Below are 23,025 nucleotides of genomic sequence, written 5' to 3' on the forward strand. Positions count from 1 at the left end.
AAAGTCCAGAAGACTCTTATCTCCAGTTAAACCACCCAAGAAGCCAGAAGTAGACTATGCTGTGGCGCAAGTGGTAGAATATTAACCTTGAGAAAAAGCTCAGGGATAGCACCCAGGCCCAAGCCCAAGCACCCAGCTTAAGCCCCAGGACTGGCACAAAGAAAAAAAGGTACTTTTGTACAAAACATACTGTATGTAGTCTATAATTTTAATATTTTATACTAATTTTATATTTTATACTTTTATCTTACGATAATTGAATTGGTTAATTTAACTCATGCTAGGCATTTTGCGTATTGTTTCAAAGCAAATTTGCAAACTGTTAGGCCTTTTTGATGATGCTAATATAAATATGTTGGTTTCAATTAATTTTAAATAAAACTGTCCCTCATTTTTCTTATATATTTATTATTACTTTTTGTCCACATAAGGTATTGCCATGGAATTCACAAGTGCATTGAGTGTCACTCCAAAATAAAAGATTTTGCAAGCCACTTTTCTCTATTTTCCCATTGTGATCATTGCAAGTACAACACTAACTGTAACAAAGCCTTCATAAATCATATGACAAGGTAAGTTAAACATATAATCTACTAATCAATTATCACTTAAGGCTGTGGTTTAGCTCTGTTTATGACGATGTAGCATTCATAAAGCTCTAGATTCAGTCCCTAGCACCATGACTTCCTAAGAGTACCTTCTTCATGTTACGACTACCCTCTTGCTACTGCAGGGTCCTGCACCATAACCTTATTTCTTTAAACTAGATCCAACAAGCTTTTCCCTTAGTACACTGCTGGGATAAATGGTGGTCTCTGATTCTATGCCAATCATGTGACTTCCTTAATGTTGCTTTAATTCTCCCCCTAAAAATATTTTTGGCATATTTGTGTGTGTGTGTGTGTGTGCGTGCGCGCGCACACGCGTGCACACGCGCACATATGAAGACTTGAACTGAGGACCTGGGACTCTCAGACTGGCAATCTACCACTTTGAGCCATATCTCCACGTCTGGGTTTGTGGTGGTTAATTAGAGATAAGAGCCTCATAGTCTTTCCTGCCCAGGCTGGCTTTGAACTGAGATCCTCAGATCTTAGTTTCTTGAATAGCTAGAGTTACAAGCATAAGCTGCCACCACCTGGCTCCAGCATTCTGAAACTCATGTGTCTATTAGTCAAGTGTGACTGTGACAAAATACCTGAGATAAATAGCTTTAGGGAGGAAAAGTTAATCTTAGCTCATAGTTTTAGAGGTTTCAGTCCATAGCTGGCTGACTCTATTGTTTGGGGACCTGTAGAGATGCAATGCATCAAGGTAGAAAGTGCATGGTAGAGCAGAGCTGTTCACCTCATGGCAGGCTGAAAGCAAAGTGAGAGGTAGAGAGAGAAGGGACAAGACTCCCAGCAACCCTTTCAAAGTCATGCCTTCTGCTTAGACCCTAACTCCTACAATTCCCAACTCTAGATAGCACATTCCATCTTCCCTTTTCCTACTTTTCATGAGCTCCAGGTTCCCTAATCTCCAGGAAGCCCCAAACCTGCACTGTCATCTCACCTATTGAGGTCTTACTCATCATTAGCCTAGTCCTGATCAGCAAGTTTCCACTCCTCTCTAAAGGACTTTTCCTCTTTTCTTTCAGGAACACTTTGCTTCCCTCATTACCTCAGGGACCTCCCCCTGAAAGTCAACACTCTTACCTGGTGAAGACTTTTTAATCACAGGATTGAGTTCTGTGTGTGAGAGGTTGAGTACCTTTATTCCCAACTTATAACAGCCCTGTTGCCAGGAAACAGACCCTACCCCCAAACGATGACTCTTTTACAATAGATGGTTTCTCTATATGCAATACCTAATATGGTTTTTTTGTTATTCCTTGCCCTTCTTTTTCCCTCTAATCATCATTCCTTTCTTGGAGTTCTGTAACATTCAGCTATTTCGCCTCTTACAATTTGTATTGTTACTGAGAAAGAAACCCATTGCATTTACCAGAGCACCTAGTCTGAGGATATGTTCTTGATATTACAGCTAGCCAAAATCTTCCTTTTCGTGCATATTTAGTAACCTTATTTCTGAGAATAACCATTGACCTGGTATATTGGCTAATTTTAGCCTGCCAGTGCAATATAGTGCAGCTTAAACTTTATCTTGCATAAAAATCAGCTAGAATATTTTCTAAAACTTCTGGGCGCCTTTCTCACCACCCAGCCATCTTGTCAGCTGCTTTCGGTTGGGAGCCCTCCCGCACCTAAGGCAGGAAGATGGTGGCCACCAAGAAGACGAAAAAGTCTCTGGAGTCAATCAATTCTATGCTCCAACTTGTTATGGAAAGTGGAAAGTACGTGCTGGGATACAAGCAGACCCTGAAGATGATCAGACAGGGCAAAGGGAAATTGGTCATCCTCACCAATAACTGCCCAGCCTTGAGGAAATCTGAAATAGAACACTATGCTATGTTGTTCAAAACTGGTGTCCATCACTACAGTGGCAATAATATTGAACTTGGCACAGCATGTGGGAAATACTACAGAGTATGCACACTGGCTATCATTGATCCAGGTGATTCTGATATCATTAGAAGCATGCCAGAACAAACTGGAGAAAAGTAAACTGCATAATTTTTCTTTAATAAAACTTGTCAGAGCTGGTTTAAAAAAAATAAATAAATGAATAAAACTTCTGGGGCTAGTCAAGCCACTAGTGGCTCATGGACTATAATCCTAGATTATAGGATTGAGACTGAGATCTGAGGATCACAATTCTAAGCCAACTCAAGTCCTTGAGACTCTGATCTCCAGCTTATTACCAAAAAAGCTGGAAATGGAGCTATGGCTCAAGTGGTAGACTGCTTACTTTGAGCAGAAAGGCTCAGGGACAACACCCAGTCTGAGTTGAAGCCCAGGACCAGTGCCAAAAACCTCTATGAAATTTGTGGACAGGGATTGAGTGTGACTTATGAAATGGTAAGCTCTCTGTGCATGCCTTAATAATAAAAATAAATTATACTTAAGAAAATCTATCAGGGCCATTCCTTCTTAAACTTTAGCTTACATAAAAATCAGCTCAAAGCTGGGTGCTGGTGGCTCACATTGTAATCCTAGCTATCCAGGAGGCTGAGGTCTGAGAATCATGGTTTGACCCCAGCCCAGCCAGGAACACTCACCCCCTGACTCACACACACACCAGCAGGCACATAGATAGATAGATAGATAGATAGATAGATAGATAGATAGATAGATAGATAGATAGATAGATATAGAGATATATTGTTTACATGTGTTTATACAGAATATATATAACAGGTAAATTGCAATGTAACATGAAAATATTAATTCATTCATTTGGATTATTTTTTAATACCATAAACTGGGTAGCTTTTTAAGCAGGAGAAATTTATTTCCTACAGTTCTACTATAATGATCAAGGTGCCAGCAGATACTGGTGTTCTGGTGAAAACCTGGTTTTTCATGAACAGCACTGTCTCACTGTGCTCTCACATGGTGAAAGAGGCAAGCTAGCTCTCTGCAGTCTCGTCATAAGGACATTAATCCCATTCATGAGGGCAGAACCATCATGACTTAATTACTTCCAAAGGGTTTAACATATTTTAACATAGGAATTTGGGGGGACACAGTTACTCAGACCATAGCATAGACCAACAGAACTTCATTACTTAGCTAATGATCTTTTATTCTAAACTAAGAAATTAATATCATGGTACACACATGTAATCCCAACTACTTGGGAGGCTCAAGCCCAGCCCAGGCCAAAAAAAGTTAGTGACCCTCTGTCTCAACAAGAAAGCCAGTGTGGTAGTTGATGTCTATGATCTCATTTACACTGGTAAGGCATGGTTTGAAGTTATCCTGAACAAATAAACCTTTAGATACTATCTAAAAAATAACTAAAGGATTGAGCATGGCTCAAATGGGAGAACATTCCTTGTGGTCTAACCCCAGTACTACCAAAAAGGTATATACTTGAAAATGTAATGATATAATTAATACTACTTAGTGTATAATAAAATCTTGTTCCTTTTTTGTCTATCCAGCTTTCATGGCAGGCAGCCAATGAAGTGGTCTTGTCTTTTTAAGAAACATTCAAGAGCTGTAAGGTAAATAGTTGATCTTTTCCTATTTTGTGTATTGAACAATTGTAGTAACTGTTTTCTAAATCAAGAGATAGGAGCTGAGGGCTTGTGGTTCATGCCTGTATTCGTAACTACTTAGGAGGAGGCTGAAATCGGAGGAGCGCAGTTCGAAGCCTAAAGCCAGCCCAGGCAGGAAAATCTATGAGACACTTATCTCCAATTAGCCACCAGAAAAGAGTCAGAAGTAAGGCTGTAGATCAAGCAGTAGAGCACTAACCTTAAGCACAAAAGCTCAAGAACCATACCCAGGCCCTGAGTTCAAGCCCTGGGATTGGCAAGCACGCGTGCGCGCGCACGTGCGCGCACGCACACACACACACACACACACACACACACAGATGGGATTATCATCTGTGACCATATTTTGTTTCAGTGGTGCTAGGTACTAAAATGGAAACTTCATGCATTTATATTGCAAAATAACAAAAAAGTGATACTAATATTTGAATAGAAGTAAGTTTATTAAAACAGTATAATGCCTGAAATTCATGCCTAACATTTATAAATCTTAGCTTTTCTCCTTATGAAATAAAGGTATAGCTGGGTGCCAGTGGCTCATGTCTGTAATCCTAGTTACTCAGGAGGCTGAGATCTGAGGATCACGGTTGAAAGCAAGCCCTGGCAGGAAAGTCCATGAGTCTCTTATCTCCAATTAACCACCAGAAAACCAGAAGTGGCACTGTGGGTCAAAGTGGTATTGTGCTTGCCTTGAGCTGAAGAGCTCAGGGACAGCTCCCAGGTCCAGAGTTCAAGCCCCACAACCCACAAAAGAAAAAAGAAAGAAAGGTATAAGACTTGCTTACTATACAGAAATAACTCTTGATTAATATTTCTAAAGGCTTTTGTAATTAACTTTGGTTACACCATGTAATACTTTGCTCAGCTTTCACTAAAGTATCATGATTATTCACATTCTTCTGATTTCATTTAACTTCCTTTAATTGTTTTATTCATGTTTTCAGACATTTGCTAGGCATTGAATAGTATCTTGCACACAAGGCACTTGGTAAATACTTGTTAATTCAGTGTATCTATTGAACTCAACATATATTGATGATGTTGGACCAACAGCTCATAAGTGATGGAAAGTTTGATGCCATTTTAAAAATACATTAGTGCTATTTGTAAAACATAACGGTATTCGCCAGGCTGGGAATATGGCCTAGTGGTAAAGTCCTTGTCTCGTATACATGAAGCCCTGGGTTCGATTCCTCAGCACCACATATATATATAGAGAGAGAGAGAGAGAAAGTCGGAAGTGGCGCTGTGGCTCAAGTGGCAGAGTGCCAGCCTTGAGCAAAAAAAAAAAGAAGCCAGGGACAGTGCTCGGGCCCTGAGTTCAAGACCCAGGACTGGCAAAAAAAGAAAACAAAACAAAACATAACTGAATTCAAGGAATTAAAAAAGTAAGCCATTAGTAGGTGTTTAGTAAAAATTTTATATTTTTAAAAGAGTGAAAATGGATTATTAATTCTAATGATGAATTCTATTTTTTGCCATGTCAAGCTCAGTTATGTGCTTAGTTTTTAAATTAACTTATTTCAAAGATCTGGGCTATAACAAGACTGTGTGGGGGCTGGGGATATAGCCTAGTGGCAAGAGTGCCTGCCTCGGATACACGAGGCCCTAGGTTCGATTCCCCAGCACCACATATACAGAAAACGGCCAGAAGCGGCGCTGTGGCTCAAGTGGCAGAGTGCTAGCCTTGAGCGGGAAGAAGCCAGGGATAGTGCTCAGGCCCTGAGTCCAAGGCCCAGGACTGGCCAAAAAAAAAAAAAAAAAGACTGTGTGGCACATGCTTATAATTCCAGCATTTGAGAGGCCAGACGCTAGAAGATCAGACTTTGAGGCCAGCCCAAGCTTCATTGGGAGACCCTGGCAAGAGAGAGCGAGGGATGGGGTAGCAATATTTTTTTCTTAACTTGTATAGGAAGAAATTTAGTCTCTTTGTATGCGGGACCTGGCATCATTACAATTCTGTAGATCTGTGAGTCACCAGTGCCCAGCTAAGTGGTTTGTTTTTAAATTTTTTCATGTTCCATAATTTCATCCTAACTTAAATAAGATACTACATGATAGATTTTTTATTCACTATATATTTTTTGCCAGTCCTGGGGCTTGAACTCAGGGCCTGAGCACTGTCACTAGTTGCTTTTTGCTCAAAGCTAGCACTCTACCACTTGAACCACAGTGCCACTTCCAGCTTTTTCTGTTTGTGTGGTGCTGAGGAAGCAAACCCAGACTGCATGCATGCTAGGCAATTTACTCTACCCCTAAACTACATTCCCAGCCCCTTTATTCACTATTATAATAAATAAAGAGTAAATAATAGTGTAGTGAAATAGTAAAAATAGTGAATAAATATAGTAAATAAATACAGCTACAATACCTATTAGCACAGTGTGAAGAAGATCCTCAGCCTGTATATATTTGAGTGAATGAATGCTACATTTTTGCAGATATGCAAAGGCATGGAAGGTTTTGACTTGCATAAATTAATACAAGTTGCCATTCGAACCAAGGATGTGCTCCCTGGATGCCAGGCTTTTATCCACCAATTGTGAGAGTACAATATATTAAGCAATAAATGTTAGCAGAATTTAGACATTGCTATGACATTTTCTAGAAATACTTCTACAAACCATTTTATATATGTCAGATTTATTTATATAACAAAATTGGGAAATGACAGTCATAGCACATGAAATTAAATTTCAGAGTAATTGCGTGAAGCAGTAATTACTGAACCTTGAGTGTGGATTTCCATGTAAGAAAAGATCCTTCTCTTTCTTACTGCCTTCTTTTTTTTATAGGGGCATCACTCTGGTGTGCCTTAAGTGTGATTTCTTAGCTGATAATTCTCGCATAGACCGTATGGCTAAACACTTAAGTCATCGTAAAACTCATACTTGCCAAGTTATCATCGAGAATGGTATGTATACATAATGCATTTCCTTGAATTTCTAATGTTTAGTATGATTTTTTTGGCCAGTCCTGAGGCTTGAACTCAGGGCCTGAGCACTGTCCCTGGCTTCTTCTTTTTTTTCCTCAAGGGTAACATTCTACACTTGAGCCACAGTGCCACATCCAGCTTTTCCTGTTTATATGGTGCTGAGGAATTGAACACAGGGCTTCATGCATGCTAGGCAAGCACTCTACCACTAAGCCACATTCCCAGCCCCTAATGTGGTATTTTTGATCAGCCACAGTATGGGCTCTTACATATCAAATCAATAGTCTCACTCTTTGCATGCATTGTTTTTTATGTAAATCCCTTCTTCTGATTTCAGTTTCTGAAAGTACCTCAACTTCTGAACCCACTTCTCAGTAAGTTTAATTTTACATTGATGGATTTTTTTCTTGATTGCAATTTTAAAATGTATCATTAATAGAAATGAAAAATATTAAGGCATATTTTTTTTTTATTTTAAAGCCGCTTGTGGAAATAGATTCCTGCTCTATGGAGATCGTGCAACCTGGTAGATTCCTGCTCTATGGAGATCGTGCAACCTGGTGCAAGACAAGTTGAAATGTCCTAAGCTCAAAGTGCTTTTCCACACAAAGGTGTTTGAACAAGTATATAATACTAGCTCTCATTCTTTAGCTCTTTTCAGCTTTCAAGTGACACTACATTTTTATTCTACCTTATCTGTGTCAGATTAACATATAAGTATAGTTTTTCTGTAGTTAGCTATTTCCAAAAATTACTTTTTTGCTTTGCTTGAAATAATTGTTTTTCTCTGTTATACTCACCTTCAGAATATTACCTTCCAAACAATGTGGCTGTTCATATCTTTTTGTGTTTTGTCTGCTTCCTTAATTTCTTATAAGTCCTGTCTGACCTTTTGTAGGTAAGATAGCTGATCTTCCTTTGTTCCTTTTCTGTCATTGTTCTATTTTTCAAATGTAGAAACAACACAGAAACTTCCAAAAAAATGTTCAGTGTATTCCAGGACAGTGTTCCCCTTCAATGGGAACAATTGATACCTGTTCTTTTTCTAAGGAAAGTGAATTATTTGACTGTGAGTCCCCTTCCAGCTTGTGACCTGAAGAAATCAGAGCTTAGGGAGATTTCCTTCCTACCTGAATGGCCTCCCATCATAAGGCTGATGATTTGACCAGTGATAACCTCCAGGCCCACCAAATTGAACACAACTTTCTACTGAAGGGCTCTGGTTCTTGATCTTGAGATTGTAAAGTGGTTCTAACCAAGCAAAGCCCATTGTATCCATGGTTGAACATTCAAGTTCAAGTTATTTTTGTGCCAGTCCTGGGACTTGAACTCAAGGCCTGGGCACTCTCCATGAGCTTTTGTGCTCAATGCTAGTGCTCTGCCATTTCAGTCACAACTCTAATTTTAGTTTTTAGTGGTAAACTGGAGATAAGAGTCTCATGGAGTCAGGTGCTGATGGCTCATGCCTATAATCCTAGGTACTCAGGAGGCTGAGATCTGAGGAGTGCAGTTCAAAGCCAGATTGGGCAAAAAAACTCTTATCTCCAGTTAACTACCAAAAAGTCAAGTGGAAGTGTGGCTCAAGTGGTAGAGTGAAAGGGCAAAAATATCTCAGGGACAGTGCCCAGGCCCTGAGTTCAAGCCTCAGGACCAGTACCAAAAGAATTAGAGACTTTCATGCTTGGACTGGCTTCATACAGAGATTGATCCTCAGATCTCAGCCTCTTAAGTAGTAGGATTACAGGCATGAGCCAGTGGTGCCACCTTAAAGTTCAAGTTTAATCATTTTGGCTGCTCTCTTTATCTAGCATGCATGCAGTCTCAAAAGCTTGGTTATGTAAGGATTCAAGATTAATGTCAAATTTTTGGAAAAACTAACTTTCTAAAATTATCCTTCCAAAGTAACAATTACTCATGCTGTCATTTAAAGTTTTATATAGTATTATTTCTAGGAGTTTTCAGTAAAACTAATATTTAAATGTTTTAATTAAAAAAATTTTTGCTAGCACACTTTTATGTTGGTCCTCAGTAAATTAATGTTCATTTTATTATGTCTACTCCTTGTACTTTCCTTTAAAAATCTTTGTTTAGTGTTTGGTTCTAAGAACTCCAAGAAATTTCCTCAACATTCTCTACTATTCCATGTAGCTACCTGGGGGCTTAATTTGATACCTGCTCAGATAATTAGAAACTAATACATGGTATATCTTGGGATTATCATTAACATTTTAGGGATTATGAGTTCAAATGCACAAGGAATTGACAAAGATCCTCTTCATGACCTTCAAACAAGTTTTAAAGATATAATTCCTTTGGATAAAGATAATATATTCAGAAATATTGGGACCAAAAATTGCACTTGTTTCTTGCATATATATACATATATATATACATGAATAGATGTATATTTTTTTAATTTGGTGTTTGTTTATTTTGGTTACATATAGATTTGTTAAAATGTTTTGATGTTACTTATTTTTGTAATAAAAATTTTATTGATAAAGACCTTTGGAAATTATTTTAGAATCAGTAACTTCACATAACAGCTATAGATTATATCATACAACTAGAAGCATTGCTTTGCTTTTCACACGGAAAAGAGATTGCTTGGCTTACACATGGAGAACGCTACTGAATTCATCTTGTACTTTTTCTTAAATCCCAGTTAAAAGCTTACTATATAATATTTCACTTAATTCAGAAATGGAGGTGTGGCTCAGATGATAGAGTGAAAAGGCCAAGCTAGAGCTCAAGGCCTTGAGTATCAAGCCCCTGTATCCACACACACAAAAAAATGAAGATAAAAGAACTATATTTTACTAATTTGAACTTAAAAAGAACTAGCATATAGATCTTAATAAGCATAAAGGTCGGCAGGCACTGAATTCTGACTCAATCATGATTGGGGATTTTTGCCCCTAAAATCATAACTTTATGAAAGTACTTTGCAGTGTATTAGAAGCCATTTTTTTTCAAGCTGGGCCTGGTAACTTGCCTGTAATCCCAGCCACTCAAGAGGCAGATATTGGAAGGATCACAATTCCAGGTCAGCCAGGGAGTTAGGTTGGCCATTTAAAACAGAATGTGGCTTAGCAGTTGAGTGCTTGCCTAGCATGCATGAAGCCCTGGGCTCAATTCCTCAGCACCACATAAACAGAAAAAAAAGGCCAGAAGTGGCGCTGTGGCTCAAGTGGCAGAGTGCTAGCCTTGAGCAAAAAGAAGCCAACGGGCTGGGAATATGGCCTAGTGGCAAGAGTGCTTGCCTCCTACACATGAAGCTCTCAGTTCGATTCCCCAGCACCACATATATGGAAAGCGGCCAGAAGAGGCGCTGTGGCTCAGGTGGCAGAGTGCTAGCCTTGAGCGGGAAGAAGCCAGGGACAGTGCTTAGGCCCTGAGTCCAAGCCCCAGGACTGGCCAAAAAAAAAAAAAAAAAAAAAAAAAGAAGCCAAGGACAGTGCTCAGGCCCTGAGTCCAAGTCCCAGGACTGGCAAAATAAACCCCGACAAAACAACAACAACAACAACAAAAATCAGATGTCTTCCAGGTGCTGATGGCTTACACCTGTAATACTAGATACTCAGGAGGCTGAGATCTGAGGATCCCCATTCGAAGACAGCTAAGGCAGAAAAGTCCCTCTGAGACTCTTATCTCTAACCACTCAAAACTCAGAAGTGGCACTGTGACTCAAAGTGGTAGAGCGCTAGCCTTGAGCAAAAGAGCTCAGGAACAACACTCAGACCCTTAGTTCAAGCCCCAAGACCATCAGAAAAATAAAATAGGAGGTCGTTCCATATAATTTATCCCATTTATGTTAAAATAGGCAAGTTTATAGAACCAGTAGGTCCATTTGTTTCCAACAGCTAGGAGAAGAATGGGGAGAAGAATGGGAAGCATTTGCCTAGTGGGTATGGAATTTTATTTGGAGGTGATAAAAATATTTTAGAACTAGGTAGAGATGGTTTAACAATATTGTAAATATTAACTGACACTGATTTCTTATTCTAAGATTACTTATTTTTATTTTATTTTATTTATTTTTTTTTTGGCCAGTCCTGGGGCTTGGACTCAGGGCCTGAGCACTGTCCCTGGCTTCTTTTTGCTCAAGGCTAGCACTGTACTACTTGAGCCACAGCGCCACTTCTGGCCGTTTTCTGTATATGTGGTGCTGGGGAATTGAACCCAGGGCTTCATGTATACAAAGCGAGCACTTTACCACTAGGCCTCTCCCAGCCCCTAATTTTTTGATATATAAATCTCACATCACATTTTTTTGTCCATTGTGGGGCTTGAACTTGGCCTGGGCACTCCCTCTGTGCTCTTCAGCTCAAGGCTGGCACTCTGCCACTGGAGCCACACCACCACTTCCTGGTTTCTGGTGGCTAAATGGAGATGAATCTCACTGACTTTCCTGCCCTGGCTGGCTTGTCCTGCCCAGGCTGCCTTTGAACTGTGATCTTCAGATCTCAGCCTCCTGAGTAGCTAGGATTACAGGCATGAGCCACCAGTGCCTGGTTTCACATCACGTTTTTGGGCAGTACTAGAGTTTAAACTCAGAACCTTGCGTTTGCAAGAACTCTACCACTGGAGCCACACCCTAGCCCTTTTTACCATATTCTTTAAGGTCTCTTATCCCCCCACAGGCCACCTTGAATCATGATCCTCCTACTAATGTCTCCTAAGTACCTGGGGTGACAGGTACACACTACCGTACTGAGTTTCATTGGTTGCGATGGGATCTTCTTTTTCTCCCAATGGCCTTGAACTACTAATCCTTGTCATCTCAACCATATTGCAAGGATTACAGATGTGAACCACTGTACCTGGCTTATATCAATGTTTGCAACCTTAAAAATTAGGAATATAAAGGAAACTTTAATAAAAATCTTAAATTAATATGATAATGGCTCAAGAAAGTAGGCAAGCCCTGAAGAAGATTAATGTCTGGATCAAGGAGCAAGATTGATGAGTTTGTAGCAGAGTTGGAAGGGTAAAGGGTAGTAGATAGGATAATACAGAAACTTATAAGCAACCCCATTCCTAGATTTTAAATGGAGAAGTTTATATTTTAGTAAATAAATAGAGTACACAAAATCCTTAAGCACATTCATAACAGCATCATTCCAGCTACTGTCTTGAGAATAAGCTGTAAACTACCAAGTGCAAAATCCAGGGTGTCCGCTAAAATGCTATAGGAATAATCCATATGGGAATTTAGACTAGGATGGTAAGAGTAAGACATAAGTGGCTTAAGTTGAAGTACATATTTATGGCTGAGCCCACAAATTTTCTTGAGGGCTTGAGTATGAAGGGATTATAAGTCGCCATTGTCACTATTATTGTTAGTCTTTTACTACCTTTCCTGATTGTATTTGCCTTCACTTTATTCAGATAGAAAGGTTATGATCCTTGCACATGACTTTGATAAAAAAAAATTTTTTTTCTTTGTGCTGAGGAGTGAACTTGGGGCCTTGCACCTGCTGGACAAGTACCTGAGTTGACCAATGGTCCTCACCCCTTTTTAATTCTTTTCCTAACCCTGTATGTCTTTCGAGATAGTCACTGTTAAACTGTATGGTACCGACTAGATCTTCAACGTCTCAGGCTCTCTATACTTCTATTTTCAGGGAATTCTATGAAAAAGCAAATCATCTTGTCTTTTATAAATAATAATTATTATTATTATAAATAAATGTTATGGACTTAGAGCTGACTATACCATGTTTCACCCCACCTCACATACCTTACTTCCCTGATCTTGAGGCCCTTCTGCTGCCTTGTACTCTAGTCACTTTGGTATTTGACCACCTGGAAGAGTTTCCTGTCAAGGACAAACATGGAGAGACTTGTATATCTGTCCTCTATAGTGAAATGCATCTGTCTATACCACTGTGATGCATAGTGATGTGGTAAGAGGACAACCTTGAAGTTCAAGCATCTTAGATTCAAATTCTGATGGTGTATGTTAAGCAGCCTTGCAAGAACTGACTGAACTTGTCCACGGTACGCTTCATCATCAGTGAATTTGTCAGTAATGATAACATCTGTATATAATTTGGCAATGACCTCACAAATAACAGGCCCTAAATAAACGAAGCTGATATTACTGCTGCTCCTGCTGCATTAGCAGCTGTTCTTGCTGTTATTTCAAGTTGATTTAGGTCCGGGCATGGTGGTACATGTCTGTAAATATTGGACTGGAGGTGTGGCTCAAATGGTAGAGCACCAGACAAAATCATAGATCCTAGTACTGCCAAAAAAAACCTGAACACATTATTTGTTTTAATTTTTATTGTTATTGTAAAGGTGATATACAGTGGGGTTACAGTTTCATGAGGCAGGTAAAGATTACATTTCTTTTTGGACAATGTCACCCCTTCCCTCCCTCTCTCCAAGTTTTCCCCTCCTATCCCCACCCATAAGTTGTACAGTTCATTTTCAACATAGTATCCACTGAGTACCATTACTGCATTTGTTCACCCTTTGTCCTTCATCTCTGTGCCTTCCTTACACTCCTAATGACATATAAACCAACAAACATAACAAAAAGAAAAACCCTTTTGTTTTTATTTCCTGGGGTTCATTTCAATAAATACTATTTTGTATGATCAGATGCAATAGGCATTATGCCTTAATGTTCCTATCTTAGATTATCCTCCTTTGGCCTCACTATGTGTGAATGTCTAGAGATCTATGTAATGTATTATGTCCTGGTATTTTAGATCTAACTTCTGCATATGAGAGACAACATCTGCCTTTTCTGTCTCTGAGCTTGGCTTACTTCATTTAACATGTTCTGGGTCTGTTCTAGGTCCATCCATTTCCCTACAAATGATAATATTATTCTAATGGTTGTATAAAATTCCATTGTATATAGGTACATGTTTTGATCCATTCATCTACTATGAGGCATCTGGCTGTCAACTTTGTGCTATTGTGAATAGTGCAGCAATGAACATGGATGTACAAGTGTCTATGATATCCTGGCTTGTGATGTTCTTGGTAAATTCCAAGTAGTAATATGGCTGGGTTGTAGGGAAGATCTATGTTTAGATTTTTTTTTGCCAGTCCTAGGGCTTGAACTCAGGGCCTGAGCACTATCCCTAGCTTCTTTTTGCTCAAGGCTAGCACTGTATCACTTGAGCCACAGCTCCACTTCTGGCTTTTTCTGTATATATGGTGCTGAAGAATTGAACCCAGGGCTTCATGTATGTGAGATAAGCACTCTACCACTAGGCCATATTCCCATCCCTATGTTTAGATTTTTGAGGAACCTCCAGACTGCTGTCCAGAGTGGTTGTACAAGTTTACATTCCCACCAACAGTGGACAGATGATTTCTAACTCCATTGTTGAAATGAGGAAACTAAGGTAACCTATTCTGAAAACAAATGGTATCAAGAAGTACTAACTTGTCTATATTACAAAATCATCTCTAAGCTGATTGTAGTCAATTCAGAATGTTTTCTTTATGCCCCTCAGATATTTCTCATTTGAGTGGATTTTGTTGCATTTGTCTATTTTTTGGCAGTGCTGACAGTGGAACCCATGGCCTCATACAGACTAAGCCAATGGAATGCTCTACCACTATGCTACACCCACAGTTGGAGCATTTTCTTTACTAGAACATCTGCACTATTTAAAGCTGACTTAGGGTCTTTAGACAAGTGAGCAGTCTTTTTGTAGGACATAAAACTTCATTATCTTCTATTTGACTTAATATAGCCATAGAGCACCATCACACTATTATACTTTGAACTCTGGGCCCTGCATTTGCCAGGCAGGTGCTCTACCACTTGAGCCCCCAGTCCCAGCCTCTTTTTCCTTTGTTATTTTTCTAATAGGGTCTTGAGTGTATGCTTGGGCTGGCTTAGACACCAATCTACCTATTATATATGATAACAGGTATGAGTTGCGGTATCCAGCTGTTGAGATAAGATTTTGTATTTATGTCAAGGGCTGGCCTTAAGCTGCAAGCCTACCAATTTCAGCCTCCTACATAGCTAGAATGAAAGAAACATACATACTACATCATCCAGCTATTGACTGAGATGGGGTCTGCTGTTTATTCCCTGGCTAGTCTTGAACTGCAACTCTGATCTCTGCCTCCTGAGTAGCTGGTATTATAGGCATGAACCACCAACATCAAGCCAGTCACACTATTTTTGTTGTTCCTAGGAATGGAGAACTGAAGGGATCTTAGAGATTATTTCTTCCTATCACCCAAATGATAGACAAAGCTCCTGCAACATATCTCCTTCAAAAATTTCTCACTGTTAGAGCCAGCTAGTTTCCAGAATTTCCATCCCCTGTCCTTTTCTCCCCTCCTGAGAGGACAATTTGGTTTTTAGGTTAGGCCACTCAGCCCTTATTTCCAGGTTTGGGGCCTAAACCTGACCTAAGAATGATTTCTCCAGCTCAAACCCTGGCATCGAAGGCCAAATTTCTCATCCAGTCTATTTATCGTGAGTGACCCATAGATGGCGCCATAAATTTCAGGCCCAGGACCACATTTTCCTACTAGCATCCAACATTGCATCCATATGGGCATGAGCAAGGTGCATTGATCTTCAAAGGCTATTGTGAGAATTAAGCACAACAGCACATAACAACCACACCAGAGGACACTTAGTAGAACATAGTAAACAATAAATGTAAACTGCCATTAATAACTCAGCTAGAGACATAGGAGGCTAAAAACTAGGTTTGATCATGGAGTGTCATCTCAAAATATGCCAAATTGCTCTATTTGCTATTTCAAGCAAAAAAATCACTTGAGGAAATGTAACTTCCAAAAGGGTCATTTGGCCTGTGTTTTCCCCCATGCTGCAAGCTCAAAGTTTCTTCCAGAGTGGATGTCCTTCACATACCAAGGCAGGAAAACAGCCTTGGTTACCAGAGACAGCTCATTATTTCTGCAACAACCCTGAATAATCAAACCCTTCCATGCTCTGGTCATTCCTTCAGACTTCACTGTATTTGAAGAACTGCATACAAGATTTATGGGCTTTGCTCTTGTTAATCAGCTCTTGTATTAACAAGATTCCTAAATCCAGTCAAAGAGCCCACAAAACTAAGGAGATTTGAGTGGATCTGTGGCATCTGAAGCCTAGTATCATCCTTTCCATCCAATAATCTCCCTGGAAGAAAATGCAAGATAATACCTGGGGTAGCTCCCCTTTATCTGAAGCATTACAATTGCTACCTAGGATTGGCAGGTGGCTCATGCCTGTACTTGCAGTTTGAAGCCATCTAGGAGCAGGCAAATCCAAAAGACTCATCTCCAATTAACTAACAAAACTGGAAGTGGAGGTGTGCCTCAAGTGGTAGAGTGCCAGCTATGATTTTTTTAAAAAAGTTGTGGGGCTGGGAATGTGGCCTAGTGGCAAGAGCGCTTGCCTCGTATACTTGAAGCCCTGGGTTCGACTCCCCAGCACCACATATATAGAAAATGGCCCGAAGTGGCGCTGTGGCTCAAGTGGCAGAGTGCTAGCCTTGAGCAAAAGGAAGCCAGGGGCAGTGCTCAGGCCCTGAGTTCAAGGCCCAGGACTGGCCACAAAAAAAAGTTGTGTAAAAGTGAGGCCCAGAGTTCAGACATCACAAGAAAATTCAAAAAGATTAACTGGGTGCTAGTGGCTCACACCTATAATCTTAGCTACTCAGGAGGCTGAGATCTCAGGATTGCAGTTCGAAACCAGCCTAGGCAGAAAAGTCCCCATGAGACTCTTATCTCCAGTTAAGTAATCAAAAACCTGAAGTGGAGCAATGGCTCAAAAGTGGTAGAACACTAGCCTGGAGCACAAAGAGCTCAGGGACGGTGCCCAGGCCCTGAGTTCAAGCCCCACAACCAACCAAAAATTATATAGATATTAAATTCAGAGGATAGATTTTAATGAAAAATAAAGCTTGCAAATTTGAGCTTTCAAGTGTCAGGAAATGAATAGTGAGTACACTAATTTCTAAATTGCTAGCTGGGCTTCTAATGTAGATGCTGTTATACAGCAGAGCATTACAGAGTAATGTGCATGGCTGGCATTTTCACTGAGTGCTTGCCATTGTTTAGTTCTGTTTGTCTCTGCATTTATTCCAAACTTTAAAAAATAAAAGAAATAAAATCAGAGGGTCACTTTATTACTGGGAAAGAGATCAAGCCAGATCCAGTCTCAAAGTCTATTTCTCATTCTAGTTCAACTGTATCATGGATTAGGATAATCTCTCTGAGCGCCTGAATCAACAGAACTACTTATCTAAATTCAAAATCTGTGTCCCTGGGCAGGCAAGCTACTTCTCAATGTCTCCCTTCAGTCACTCTTTGTTGCAGGCCAATAGCTATTACCACAGATCACAGAGCTCTCTTAGGAGAGTTAAGACCCATTTCCTTTTATAACAGTAATCTTACAGTTCCAGATGTCTACATGTGTAGTTTGGGATCAGTCCTGTTCAGGCAAACATCCCAGGAAATACTCAGTAGCTGTCAGAAAAAGAGTTATCTGAACACTTTGCTACATTCACTAAACTTACCAGCAGGAGGCTCAAGGTTCAATTCTCATTGGATTATCAGTTTTGTTACTTACCTGGCAAGTAGTACTCCGCAAGAAAGTGTTTATATTTATGGTTATTCTTCCCAAGTCGCTTTTTAGATTAGGCTCTTACCTACTAGTTTCAGAAGAATAGCAAAGACAGTGGATATGGCTGAAACAATTTCCTTTCTTGCTTGCTTGCTTTCTCTCCTCTGTGTGTCTGTGTGTCTGTGTGTCTGTCTGTCTGTCTCTCTCTCTCTCTCTCTCTCCCTCGCCAGACCTGGGGCTTGAACTCAGGGCCCGTCCTTGAGCTCTTTTTGCTCAAGGCTAGCACTCTACCACTTGAGCCACAGCGCCACTTCTGGCTTTTCCCGTGTATGTAGTACTGAGGACTCGAACCCAGGACTTCATGCATGCTATGCAAGCACTCTACCACTAGGCTAAACTCCTGGCCCCACAATTTAATTTCTTTTACACCATGTTTATGCCTGGAAAGGATCTGTTTTACTAGGTTCAGTTTCCTGGTTACCCATATCATTCAGTGGTTCACATAGCTGGTTTTAAAGTTCTGGTTCAAGAAAGGTAGTTGGTTATTTTATAGTTCATCAGTCTAGTTTATACATAGAGCTGGAGGCACATCGGAATAATCTGCAGACATTTTATTTTATTTTTCTGCAGACATTTTAAAACTTCACATTTTTCACTGGGTGTGGTGACACATGACTAATCCTAGCTACTTGGGAGGAATAAGTAGGAGAATTTCAGTTTAGGGAAGGCCCTTTGGGTCAAAGTTAGCCATTCAAAAAACAAAGTAAAAACAAAAGGCCTGGGAACAAAGCCTATATGGTGAACGATGCCCTCCCTGAGTTCAATCCTCGGCACTTCAAAACAAAACAAAACAAGATTTCAAATTCCTGGGTCCCATCCCCAGAGCTTCTAGATCGGAGTGGTTAGGGATGACACGCCAGGAATCTGTACTGTAACAAGCCCCACTGAGTTCCTGCAGTTGGCTGTAAACTAACATTTGGGAACCACTAATGTGACAGAATCTTTGGAAACTCCCTGTCAATCCTGCTGTTCCTGCACCAGCTCTTAGGTGCAGAGACAGTTAAAAGGACTTGGAGTCAGAACAAGGATTTAACCTAGGTGATTGCTCCACTGAATCATACTGGCATTTTCAGGAAAGTTGGAAGTCACTCAGGAGCCCAAGATAACCCTTTCCAGAAGGAGCAGGACCTTGTGCAGTGAAGTGATAAGGAATGACCGGGAGGAGAGGTAAGGCAGCAACTCTTAAACTTGAAGTCTGAGCAAGATACCAGTGGAGTCTAGGCTGGTTCTTTTACTATTTATTTTTTGTTGGTCATGGGTCTTGAACTTGTGGCCTGGGCATTGTCCCTCATCTCTTTTTGCTCAAAGCTGGCACTCTACCACTTTGAGCCACAACTTTACTTCCAATTTTTGAGTGGTTAATTGGACATAAGAATCTCACAGACTTTCCTGCAACTGCTAGCTTCAGACTGCAATCCTCAGATCTCAGCCTCCTGAGTAGCTAGAATTACAGGTGCTTGGAAGCAAGGTTCCTCTCAGAAGGTAGAAGGAGAGTGACAGCAGGTAGAAGGGGAGGTGGCAGGGGTCTATGAAGTAAAACAGCCTCTCTGTCCTCTCAGGTGATAGTGATACAAATGCTGCCCCTGTGTGCATCTGCTGATGAGAGATGTGGGAGAAACTGAGCCTTGCTTTCCAGGGAGCTCTTAGGTCAGCTTGACTCTCCGTGTCCCCAACACCCTGGTGGGCTGCAATGTCTTCACTCTGGTGCTGGGCTGCTCCAGGTGTTGTGGCCTGGATCCCCCTGGCTGGTCCTGTCCTAAGCAGTGGTGCTCAGAGCAACTTGTGGCTCTGGGTTCTCTAATCATTGGACCCTAGGGAGACAAACAGTCCCTAAGCTCAGGCTCATTGATCTTAGAGTCTGTCCTCAGGCTGGACCCAGACGCCTGTGGAAGTTGGTAAAGATTGGGGGAGAGACGGCTCCACGGGGCCCAAGGACAAGACCCTACAGCCCCAAAGGCTCATCAGCAGAGTCCAGATGGCTGTGGGGTCCCCAGCTGTTGTCCAAGGCAAGGACATTTTAGGGTCTTCTTTGACCCTGAGCTGGCCAGTTGGGCTTCTTGGAGTTTATCTGGTCTATATTCCACTCTTGTGCACAAAGTAGAAATCAGTGTCCTCGCCTCCCAGGGTTGAGGAGAGACATTAAACCTGATGTTGGATGAAGACCAGATGTTTGAGCACAATGCTGAGCACATAATAAACCTTCAAATGTTTGTAGTTATTTGTGCAGGTCCTGCTCTGTAGCACAAACAAATACCCAAGTTGCAAACAGATGTGGATAGTGGAAGAGAGAGTATGGCCATCACAGATAGTTTCAATGAGGCCAAACAAGTACCCCGGGGTACTTACCATCCTCACCATCCTCGTAGCCTCTATCTTCTTGGCTTCCCTTCCATCCATCAGGTATGTTTTGAGTTCTGCCTGTTTCCAAATCTATTCCCTCTATCTGAGGGAGATCTGAGTGCCATTATGCCACCTTCTGAAAGCAAGTGCTATGCATCCCAACAAAATGTTATACTAGAGTCCCAGTGAAATTTTCCTGGCCTCATTTTAGAATGCTCTCTGTCCCTGGCCCTGTAGGAAGGGATGTGAGGAACCTTGTAAAAGACTGAAAGATCTGGGTGGAGCGTGGAAATGCTGTTCATTTGTAGAACCACAGTGGGGAGCCCTAAGACTTCTTGACTATGCTCCAAATGTCTGAAGAACAGAATATAGAAGCAGGCAGGATCCATGAGTGCCTACTATTCAAAGATAAATGGCCAGAGTCTTGAGAGGATCAAAAGGTTGTAGTCTTTGTTAGTCTTAATCTCACGTAGTGCTCATTTCCTATTGGTAATTCTCTCCTTTCTGACAGCAGGATTTTGCTCATTCACCTTTGTACCTCTGGGGCTTAGAACAGTGGCATATGTTAGGTGCTCAATAAGTATGTGCTGAATGCCTGAAAGGTGTCAGAGGAGATCCAGGTCCAGGAAGAGGGAACCCGGGCAGGGAATATGGTCTAGTGGTAGAGTGCTTCCCTCGTATACATGAAGCCCTGGGTTTGATTCCTCAGCACCACATATATAGAAAAGGCCATAAGTGGCGCTGTGGCTCAAGTGGCAGAGTGCTAGCCTTAAGCAAAAACAAGCCAGGGACAGTGCTCAGGCCCTGAGTTCAAGGCCCAGGACTGGCCAAAAAAAAAAAAAGAGGGAACCCTGGCTAGAGGACTCAAAATATTGTCATCTTGGGGCTGGGAATATGGCCTAGTATCAAGAGTGCTTGCCTTGTATACATGAAGCCCTGGGTTCGATTCCTCAGCACCACATATATAGAAAAGGCCAGAAGTGGCGCTGTGGCTCAAGTGGCAGAGTGCTAGCTTTATGCAAAAACAAGCCAGGGACAGTGCTCACTCAGGCCCTGAGTCCAAGCCCCAGAACTGGCAAATATATATATTCATCTTGGTCATGTCATAGCAGAAAGAGGCCCTGATAAAAAGTGACCAGGCCCTAGACTAAAATCACTGAAAGGTAGCTTGGCAAAAGGTGACAAAACAGTAGATCATGTCATGTGTAAGGAGTCTTAGGAAAAATCATGGACTATTCTACTGGGAGAAGCATAGCAACCAGGGTTTCATCAGGCAGCATATCAACAGACAACAATACCCCTGTGTCTCAAGGGAACGGCAAGGACAAGACATTGGGTGGGGACAACTGAAAAGAAAACCAACTCTAACGAGTACTTCAAAGATTGGCATCCACACAGAAGCCACACAGATGAGGACAAAACTCAGGGTTAGGTTGAATCCAAGGCCACATGGGGATGGGAGAGGGCTGTAGGGATGAACCTGGGAAAAGATCAGCTCATTGTTTGGATGGTATTCACATCGCGTGTGTGTATCCCTTTGTTCCCTAAAGGCAGAGCTGCACATGCCTTACAGAGAAGAGTTCAGCCATTATCATCCTAAGAGTCTCTCATAGTGGGATTCCAACAACAGAGCATCCTAAAGGACCACTCCCCAACAAAGATATCTACCAGGAGCTATAGCAGATATGCATTCAGTCTGTTTGACAACTCAGCAAAAGTCTTTCACGTCAATAGGGCTAATTGTGTGGGATGTAGCTATAGGACACCCCTGCTGGAGAATCACCATTGGCCCCAAAGTAAAGTACAAAGTGTTCTGCCTCCTATGCAGCCTCCCCAGACTCCCTATTAGGATTGCTCAGCTCCCCTTGGGCCAAATTCCTAGTTGTTCTACTGCCAAGATCGTTTTCTGCCTCCCTACTTTTTCCCTTCTCTTTATCAACCCAAATATTACTTTTTATGCAACATACAAAATAAATCCTATCAATTTTTTTCTGCCAGCCCTCTCTGATGTTTCGTACATAATGCTCTCAATTCCCATAGTCCACGCTAGCAGTTAGTCTCATTTTTGTTTTCAAGTAGCTCCAGTGTGTGCACAGGGGCTTTGAACCTAAGAGATGTGTCTGCTTATTAACTTGTTAGTTTCTAACAAAGGTCTTAGAGCACAAGAAGGTATGAGTTATTTTGAGCTCTGCCCCATCCAGAAAAAGGGCAAAGGGGAAATAAATATTGTTGCTGTCTAAGTTAGTTTGGTTAAAAAAAAAAAAAGGAAGTAAGCCAAGCACTGGTGGCTCATACCTGTAAGCCTAGCTACTCGGGAGGCTGAGATCTGAAGATCATGGTTCAAAGCCAGTCCAGGCAGTAAAGTCCCTATGAGACTCATATCTCCAATTAACTACTCAAAAAAACAAACAAACAAGAAGTGGAGCTGTGGATCAAAGTGGTAGAGTGCTAGCCTTGAGTGAAAGAGCTCAGGGACAGTGCCCAGGCCCTGAGTTCAAGGCTTATGACCAATTAAAAAAATAGAAAGAAAAATGGGAAGTAAGATCTGACTACTATGAAAGCAAGTAGTCCTCCTGGTTAGTTTTAAACTTTAGGAAGCAGGAAGAGAACTGCCTATGTTGACCTCAGTGACACATACCTAGAGAACCTAGGAAACACCAAGTCCACCCCACCTTTTTAGGTCTCTAGCCCACCACTTGCATTGTCTCTCTAGAAAAACCTGGCTTTTATCATACTCACTAGGTATTTCTGCTCACTAAAAACATCAAGAGCATGAAGTAGTCCTGAAGAAGTGATTCAAAGAATGAGAAATTCAGGTTGCATAGAAGGCCAGTAGGGAGTTTGCATTGACATGAGTTAGTGGTAGCTAGCTCAGCTAGCATATGCAAGGCTCTGGATTCCACCCCCCATACTGAGAAACAAAAAAGGTCTTCTTGCAGGAAAGCAAGAAATAAAAAG

The 23,025-nt window shown here is 41.1% G+C and overlaps 2 protein-coding genes across 5 annotated transcripts in view; both read left to right on the top strand.

Moving 5' to 3' along the window:
- The window catches only part of Znf280c (zinc finger protein 280C), a 39,705-nt gene extending 30,196 nt beyond the window's left edge, over positions 1 to 9,509 (top strand). Inside the window, exons 15-21 of one of the 4 annotated variants that reach the window (XR_007209402.1) lie at positions 432 to 572; positions 4,049 to 4,111; positions 6,961 to 7,079; positions 7,438 to 7,474; positions 7,581 to 7,596; positions 7,631 to 8,460; positions 9,003 to 9,509. Coding sequence is in view for 2 of the 4 variants with exons in the window: in XM_048336628.1 (XP_048192585.1) it covers positions 432 to 572; positions 4,049 to 4,111; positions 6,961 to 7,079; positions 7,438 to 7,474; positions 7,581 to 7,596 (376 nt within the window). In the remaining 2 variants the exon portion in view is untranslated. Of the gene's footprint in view, positions 1 to 431; positions 573 to 4,048; positions 4,112 to 6,960; positions 7,080 to 7,437; positions 7,475 to 7,580; positions 8,461 to 9,002 lie in introns of those variants that run through there. The other 3 variants (XR_007209401.1, XM_048336628.1, XM_048336629.1) reach the window with 3 other exon arrangements.
- On the top strand, positions 2,193 to 2,653 carry LOC125344015 (60S ribosomal protein L30-like). Its single transcript, XM_048336630.1, has one exon. It carries the CDS (start codon positions 2,259 to 2,261, stop codon positions 2,604 to 2,606), a length of 348 nt encoding a protein of 115 aa, XP_048192587.1. The 5' UTR covers positions 2,193 to 2,258; the 3' UTR covers positions 2,607 to 2,653.
- Positions 9,510 to 23,025: the final 13,516 nt, after the last annotated feature.

This window comes from Perognathus longimembris, chromosome 28, assembly GCF_023159225.1.
Source record: "Perognathus longimembris pacificus isolate PPM17 chromosome 28, ASM2315922v1, whole genome shotgun sequence".
Lineage (NCBI taxonomy): Eukaryota > Metazoa > Chordata > Mammalia > Rodentia > Heteromyidae > Perognathus > Perognathus longimembris.